This window comes from Morone saxatilis, unplaced genomic scaffold, assembly GCF_004916995.1.
Source record: "Morone saxatilis isolate NCDOM2014 unplaced genomic scaffold, NCSU_SB_2.0 Contig22, whole genome shotgun sequence".
Classification (NCBI taxonomy): domain Eukaryota; kingdom Metazoa; phylum Chordata; class Actinopteri; family Moronidae; genus Morone; species Morone saxatilis.
In genome coordinates this window covers 11,213,627-11,222,462 of record NW_023339785.1, presented here as the reverse complement: position 1 = coordinate 11,222,462, position 8,836 = coordinate 11,213,627, and the positions used below count along the sequence as shown (strand labels likewise).

Here is an 8,836-nt window from a genome sequence, read left to right as displayed (position 1 = left end):
CCTCTTTTCTTCCCATCCTAATTTGATCCTTGGCCCCCCGCCCTCCCTCCCTCCCTCCCTTTCTTCCACCCTCCCTACATTCCTGCGCTGTGTGTTAACAAACGTAGTACGTTCCAGACGGTCGATTATCAGCCAGGTAAACATTTTTTAGTTATGCTGAATGTATTGAGATTTACCAGGTGACAAACTGTTGCTTATCTAGAACAAACCGACTTTCTCTTCCAACTCTTAAGCCTAGAGTGAACTCTGACCCCTGTGCTCTTCACATGCAGGGTTACACACAGGCTCACTGGAGCACAGACCGGTAAAATCTGCTTAAGCTCTTTGTCTCTGGTTCCAGCTAATGATAAGTTAGCATGGCCTCCCAATTCTGCTGTATCCATTCCCTATGCACCTCTATGAAGTATTGAATCAAGTTTTCAGAATCAGAAGGGGTCCCAAGCACCACATTGTGATTTGTTAATAAATGTACTCATGTACTCGTAGTGGTATAGAAGCCTGACATTATATTCCTAAGCGTATTTTGATTCACAAGAAGTTTATTTGATTTCTTCAGAAAAAAAAAATCAACACAATCAATTAATTCAGATCTCTCCACAGCTTCTATGGGCTGCCAGTGTCATTTCTTCTTTGTGATAGTGCTGATTTGTCTATACCTCTCAACTTCTTTAATATGAATACTTGTTCCTTTCCCAGGCCTGTGAATATATTCTTTAAAAAAAAACCATTACCAGTACCATTCATAAGCCAGCACTGTGTAAATTCATCATTGGGTGTTTCATCATTGTCTCTCAGGGGTTAAGCCAAGGAGTTCATCTTGTAACCGGTTGCCTAGCAACGACAATGCTGCTCAGGCCAGTAAGGAAGACGGCAAAAAGCTTCAGGTGGAACAGACAGGTGCAAAAGATCCCCTCTCCATCCCACACTATGCTTTCATAACAAAGATGGTGTACAGTATGCAATTTGCCAACAACAGCACAGGAAAAAATATTCAGATGGTCACAGCTATGACAACCACATAGAAAGCTGATTTTGTACATGCTAATAATTTAAACACTTATAACAACAGGTTGACTGTTGTTGTGTTAATGTTGTAATAGTCTGAATTAGGGGGCATCAGGTAGTATGATCAGATGGAGCAACCCTCCACTGTGAGTATCATCTAATAAACATGAACATCAGCTGCTGTCTGCTGCAGCCTGGTGACTCACATAAGGCCAAATTGAGTTCACATGACTTGTAAACTGTCTTTGGGGATTCCTTGTTGACTCTCTCCCAGTGCCTGCTTGGCTATAATTCCACTTTCATGTTCGTAGGCCGTTCCATGAAGAAGAGAAGTTCTTCCCTTACACGAGTAAGTGTGGGCAGAGCACAGACCCCTGCCAAGCCTGATAAGGGGACAACGGATGATCAAGGTGGCTAGCATGAACAATCAGCAATATTTTTTTTTTCATGCCCATATCTGCATCGCTCAGGTCTCTCTTTTGGAATAACAAGCATGTTGCTATGATGTTAACAGCTTGCTCATTCTGAATTTGCTCCTTTAAAAAAAAAAACAACAGACAAACAAAACACTTTCGACTGGCCAACTCTTCTTTCCACGTATCCCTTCTTTCTGTCCATGTTCTCTTTCATTAAATCATGCTTACTGACTACTGAATTTACCCCTAGGCAGCTGCTAAGCTTCTCTACACTGTTCGTCTGTGATTAACCGGGAACACTGTGCTCGTTCCATGTATGACTTAACCTTTCTGCTGTCTTAACCTACCAGATCCTGTACTGTCAGCTGATCTTGTTTTAACCTTTTTTCAATTGTTTTCTTTTTAAGTGTCAGCCCAGGAATGGTTTTTCTGTGTGCCGTGTCTGCACTAACACAGTGTATTGTTTTGTTGTCACAAAGTGTTGATTGTTTTCTCCCTCTCAGATGACGTCATAGCTGGATTTAAGTCACTGGGCTTGTGCTTCAGTGTGGTGTGTGTCAGTGCCATCCCACCATAGCAGTCCCAAAGCACAGAAACCACAGTAACTCACTGCAGTCTGTGTATTGCCATTAACTACCAATGCTTCTGTTTGTCCTTTAGACGTGTCAGCCTCTTCCACCATGAGTTGTTGTAAAAATGTTCCTGTTTTGTATACATGTTTGTTCTGTATGGTTCCCCTAGACAATAATACAACACAGCTACCATCTTTACCCCAAAACTCCGGTAGACCATTCTTTGTATAACTATAACCATATCTCAGACTAATAACCCACATCCTTAATATCTGGGTGTCGAGCAGCGAGCCATGCTGCCATGCTCCAGGAGCTAGCACTCAACAGCTAACAAAAAACAAGTCTGTCTGCAACAGATGTCTTCTCAGTAAGGGGCTCCAAAGGATAGTGTGAATCTGTACTCTCCTTTTTGAAGAGCTAGCATTTAGGGCCATGTGGCAAAATCAATCCGTCAACACTATAACTCTTCTTCTGGTATTATTTTTACTTCCTGGCTTAGGTAGCAACAATAGCATAAATGGGGAATTGTCATTCTTCCATTTCATTGAAGCAGGAGCTCTTTGTTTCTGCTGTGAAGGTCTACCGCAGCGCTTTCACAACACTATACAGAACAATACACTTGTTCAGTACTGACCTTATTTTAATCAAATTTGGCACCTTCTTTATCTAAAGCACAGAAACGTTTGCACAGCAGAAGCTAAGGAGCTCTTTCCAGATCACAGTCACTTGCCCTATCACTTTGGTTTCTTTCACTTCTCATCTTCCTACCCAATAGTATTCCTCTGTTGTCTCACTAATGGTTAGTTTTTTTCCCCATTCAGCACACTTTCCTCTGCCTCAAGGAACCATTGATTTGACCTGTTTTAACTGATCTTCAGTTACCAGACAATCAGTCTTTGGTCTATCTCAGCACTCTTCCATGGCATCCTTTCCTTACTGTCTTTTACTGACTATCCTTATTTTGTTGAATGTCACTGAAAGTTAACAAGATAAAGACAGTTGATAAGGAGACCATGTAAGATTATTGGGACTTAACCTTTGGTTGTTTATGTTGATCCTTTCCTGTTGGTTAAATCACATGGTGACCTTTCTAAACTTAATTGACCCCTCTCTACTCCCTTCTTTGTTTTACCTTCATCCCCCATTCTCATCCACTCTTTCCTTCTTGGCCTTTTTGTTCTCCTCTTTTTTTGGGGGGTGATTTTTTTTTTTTTTGGTCGTGTAGCTCGCAGGCCACCGGCCAGCACTGTGGATGGAGGGGTCCTTAGTCGCCTGCTCACCCCTACCCAGGCCTCACTAGCTAGGAGCAAGAGCGCCGCCGCCCTGTCAGCTGAAGGAACAGATGCTCCAGGTAACCTCCGCTTAGGAGACCCTGACAGAGAGGAAGGATGGCTAGACTCAGACCCTGGTCCTCCCTACGTAGCCTCATTTTATATCAGTAGAAAGTCATTCCAGTCGCTCCCAGTGTCACTTCACTAGATCTAAGCTCATCCTAGAATCTTGCTGCAGACTTGTGCTTTTGAAACAATCCTTTATAAAGTTAATAGTGGCCTCTTGGTTGTGGTGGAATTACATTAGTCATTACACAGCTCCCCGCGTTTAAAAGCCGCTATTGTAACGATCATCTGTTTTATGTATGTACAGTAGTTATTTACAGCAAAGTACATTCATGTGAGAGAGCATAGTTACTCTGTAAATATTGATACACACACATGGATCTAGCTCACATGCGCTCTCAAATTTGACACAATTGGCTGTTGTGTGCTGAGCTGAGCAGGGCAGACTTAGCTGGGAGCATTTCTCTGCATCTGAGGAGTCCATGCCTGGAGATTTGCTCTAAGCTGCTTACCTGTTGGTTCTTGTTACGTCAGAATCAGACTGTTGTGCTATTGCATGTGTCCTGGTAGTGTGGTCAGAGTGCTAGGGACTCCAATACGGGCTGTTAAAGGTAATTACTGGCATTTTCATAGAATATTTGAAGTCACGCTTATAAAATTCAGTAAATCTGCTTTACATCTGCTGTCTGGAACTAGATTTGGCACTTGAAGCCATCTAGTTGAGGTGTTATGTCTCACTGGATAACTTGCATATCTTACATTTAAATTTTTATTTTTATGTTATGCCATGATGGAATTGATTGACAGTACATAAAGCAGCTTAGACACCCAGTAATTAATCTCCCGATGCAGTGATGAATGCAGTAGTTTTCTTGTCTGTTTTTTAAAGATAGAAAGAACCAGAAAGCACTGAATCACTTAAAAGTGGCAACTGTATTCCCCATGTTGGTTTTAGGTTGTGGTGTTTATTGACCGGCCATTACAAACCCATTAGCGGCTATAGATCTTCTGCTAAGTATAGCCCCAGTAGAAACATGACACATTCGCATTAGCAGCAGCAGTGGCAGCTCATGACTGGGTACATTTCCTAGTCACCATACTGTACTGCTGCTCAGTATGCAGTCAGAATGAAGTACAAAACACATTTGTGACCAGGCTGTGGCAGGGAGAGTTCTCCAATTCTCTGGATTATCATGGCTAATCCCTCAATCTGACACAGCAAGCTCATAGCTAGTGGACAACAGTATTTACTTTCCTTACTAACTACAGGCTACACTTAAACTCAGTGTTAGGGACAGGGCTGTTCACCCACTGTCTTTCCAGGTTTATAGTTATTTAGCAGCTCAGCATCAACATTATAGATGTTTACATACAACTGAGACTACAGTCGGCTTTGTCCCTGAAACACAGCATTGTTGCATTCAGAGTCTGATCTGAGTTACAGTAGGATGACAGGAAGGACTCAAAGACTGCAAATGACTTACCGAACACAACAAACAGTATCAACATTCACTGTGCGATTTGTGTACTAATAAATCTGTGTGATATCTGTGTGCAGTGTCTGTGTTTGTTGTACCGTGTTGGTGGTAGGTTTTGTGTGTGTGTGTGTGTGTGCTGTGCTCTGATGCTTGGTGTTGAGGTTGGTTTATGTTGTGCTGAGAGGCTATTGCATTTGGGGAGTGTCCGGGGTTTTGGTTAGACTGTTGCTCTCTGCTACCCATGTCTCCAGTAATCTCCAGCCCAATCAAAGCTTCAAAAATCAAGCTGTTGCCTCCCCTACAGTGCTGTATCTAACAAATCGCTTGTTTTTGTGCTCTTGTCCCCTACAAAAACACTCTCCTGTATCTTTCAACCATCATATACCCTCCCCTTCCCTCTCTCTCTTCCTCTTTCTCTCTTTCCCACTTTCCCTCTCTCTTTCCTTCGACTCTTTATTCTTCTGTCCATTTGCTCTTTGCTGCTTTGCTGCCCAACTCGACCGCTTATCACGCCTCCCTTTGGTTGTGCTCCCCTGGCTCTGCGATGACTGTGTCCTTTACCAGAGTGTCACCTGTGTCCTCGCTCAGCCTCCGCCAGTCCCCTGCACCCACCGCGTGGACCTGTGCGCAGCCGCAGCATTGACCGACAGAAGAGCGGCATGACCACTTCTGTGTCAGCCGACGGAGCCCTCGACCCTTCACTGGTGAGAACAACTCTTGACGTTCATGTTACTAACACTACCGGCCTACAAAGAAAACAGTTTGAATCTGACATTTACAGCAAGAAATGTTGTATAATGCTGTTAACGATCAGCTGAAGTGAAAGCTTTCACTGCAAATAGATTTGCCGATTGTCCTCCTTGTCCCCTCATCCTTTTTGTATCCTCATTGAATAAGTAGGTTTTATATGGCTCTGCCAGTATACTGTAAAATGATAATGCCTGAGGTAGACAGGCTGATATTGTTTCCCGGAGGAGGTCTGTTTGCTTGTACCGTGCTGAGTTCAGTCACTTTTGCATTATTTGAATGCCCAAGTAGTAATGTTGTATTGAAAACCCTGTTTGACGTGTGTGTGTTTTTTAACTGTCAACAATGATGTCTCAGTTTGAGAATTTGATTAATTGATTTTTTTTCAGGTTGAACTATTTTTCAGTCATGTGTCAGTTAATTTGCATTTATTGATAGAGTAACCTGGATGCGGGGCTTGAGATAGTATCTGTAGTCTTATTTAAATTGAAACTGACAACAAACGCATGCTTTCCTATACTGAAATGACTCAGCTCAGAGAAATAAGTGGATGGCACCAAAGACTGCTTTATATGCACGTATCCGGCTACATTTGCCTGTCAAAGTACTGCTGCAGGATGCTAACCATAGGGAAATATTGTTCGTCCAGCTGTTCTTTGGCTGGTCACTCAGAATATGAACATGTTCATATGTTTCAAAAATGTTATCCTACTTACTTACTCTTATAAGTGATGTCTTTAAGTGAAAGATTTCTCACTTGATGGCCCATGGTGCCTTGTTGTTTCTCATAACCTGCATGTCCTCCGCCTCCTCTGTGGCTGTGAAGGGCCTCATTGTCATAGAATGAGACAAAGGAATCCACAGTGGCCTGATTATGGGCAGATCAGGCCATGCAGAGCAGACCCCACCCTGACCCTGGGGCCAAATGTCAAAAGACTTCCTCACCATTTCATTGTCTCCTTGTCTCCACATGCACAGATTGGTGTGGAGGTAATTAAAATCCAAAGCCTATCACTCAGGCATTGTGTCACACCTTAGTTCATTTGGGTCTTTCAAGTCAGCTGAGTTAGGCCGCCTGCTGAGGGCTATATTTCTTTGAAGAAATGATTATAAGGGACATTTTAAAAGAACCTTAAAGGTTGTCATAGTGAAATACTGTAAATGATTGTGACTGCTATGTGTTTCTTTGAGATCACTTCTGGACCTCTCACCATACAAAGACGCTGTGTCTATATACTGTTCTTGCTCCAGTGTTATATTGACATTAATAGGAAATTAATGTCTTGTGCCTGTTATGAAACACCAATTGTGTGTCCTGCTTTTTCTTCCCTCCCTGCCAAGAGAATGATTGTTGAGCTTTATCAGCTAAGATAATACACATTTATTAGAGAGCAGGGCACTTTCTTCTTTCTAAAATTCATTATATCTAAATGACTTACTTGGCATTCAGGTTTGCGCTGGGACAGTAGTGTGTGTATATAGTGTCACATGGTTGACCTTGCTGTGCCCTCTGTCATCATATTTACAGTGCCAAACATAGAACACGGGCATTAAAAATAGATGAATTAAAACCTGACCCACGGCCTCCTTCACACCAGCATTGTGTCACTGTTCGCCAGAGAAATTGAAAGAGGCAGAGGAAAACTTAAGAAGGAGATCAATTTTCAGTTTTCATTACAGCTACTCTTTTATAATAGGCATCCACATTTCCATGCATTTTTGTGGATTCTGTCCAAGTGCAAAGACCATGGTCCATAGACCAGCGGTTCCCAACATAGGGAACCAGACCCTTTTGGGGGTCCAAAGATCAACATTAGGGATAGTCCTGAATTACTTATTTGATTCTGTCCTGTCTCTGTGGTACTTAAGAAGGACAAGCAGTTAACATCACCTCAAGGGCAACGTCCCGCCTCCCCATCTACAAACCTGGGACGCAACCGTTCACCATCCCCAGCCCCCAATCCATCCCCAAAGAGGACCCCTTCCCCAGGAGCAGCGAAGTAAGACTACAATGCCTGTTGGAATGCAGCCTTTCGTTGTGATTTCATTATGAAACAGACACAATTTCAACAACAATTTCTTCTTACAGGCAAAATTCCAAAACACGCCCACCCTCACCTGGTGCAATGAAACAGCGTCCCCCTTCCCCCCAGCCTATGTCAGCCAAACCTCCACCTATCCAGAAACCAGCGCTCACTCCAACAGGGCCTCCCACCTTGCGAAAGAGGGACTCCAAGTCCAAGGATCTGTGTCCTGTCCAGGCTATGTCTCCACAGTCCTCTGATTCCAGCAAGACCAAAGACAAAGATGGTGAGAAATTCAGTGATTAGAATAAAGTTCACAATATAAATGTTTCATTATACTTATATTATATAGACATAAAAATATATCTGTGTCTCACTGTAGGAGGTCTTTCATATTAGTACAAAACATGTAATGTAGTGCCATATAAAAGGCAAATGCAACAACCATGGTCAGCAGAGAGGTTTTAATTAGTCAGTACTAATATTTGCCAAGACAGATTGTTATTCTGGCAACCAGGATGTTTGCACTGGTGCATCAAGACATGCTGTCAATTTCAGGCAGTGAAGTGAACCCAGCGGCATGTCCATTATCCAGACACCTGTTCCATTTACACTGAACATTACAGAAACTGAACTAAGGTGAATAAAATGACAGGAGCTATTGGATCCAAAATAAATCTTAGAAGGATTTGTGCAGAATTAAAGATGCAGAAAACACATAATATTGTTTTTATTTTATTTTCAACATTATTCTTTGTAATGTTAGCTAACCTAGCCAGTGCATCAATGCATGCTTAAACCGACGTGGCAGCAGCTCCGTTTGCAATAAATCTCAGTGGAGCAGGAGACCTGTTAAGTTCCAGCTGGAGTCACATCCTGTTACAGATCTGGTATTGTTGCTGCTGCCACCTCCTGGAGAGAATCGTGCTCTGCAGGATGAAATAGCTTGTTAATGATTTAATGCTATATGCAATCAGGCAAAGACAAACTAAATTGTTGAAGGTGGTTTAGGTGTCCACAGTTATATTTGGGACTGTATGAAAAGGTGAAATACTCCACATGACTCACTGTCATTGTATATGTAATTTGATATCAGAATATATCAGGATGTATTGCATTTTCTAGGAAATCAATAGAGAGGCATTTAATAGGTAATGTCTTTTTATGATTTATCTATTAAATACAATACCTGACTTTGATATAAAAATCAATAGAAATCACAATACGTTCATATAGCATTTTATATATATATATATA

The 8,836-nt window shown here is 42.1% G+C and overlaps 1 protein-coding gene across 10 annotated transcripts in view; it reads left to right on the top strand.

The window, feature by feature from the left end:
* The window catches only part of LOC118333716 (ensconsin-like), a gene marked incomplete at its 3' end in the record, with an annotated part of 19,602 nt that extends 11,737 nt beyond the window's left edge, over positions 1-7,865 (top strand). For 2 of the 10 annotated variants that reach the window (XM_035669488.1, XM_035669484.1), the window contains 6 exon segments: positions 796-897; positions 1,317-1,415; positions 3,219-3,344; positions 5,373-5,512; positions 7,425-7,555; positions 7,645-7,865. In XM_035669488.1, coding sequence (XP_035525381.1) covers positions 796-897; positions 1,317-1,415; positions 3,219-3,344; positions 5,373-5,512; positions 7,425-7,555; positions 7,645-7,865 — 819 coding nt within the window. 10 annotated transcript variants of the gene reach the window in all.
* Between the last annotated feature and the right edge of the window lie 971 nt (positions 7,866-8,836).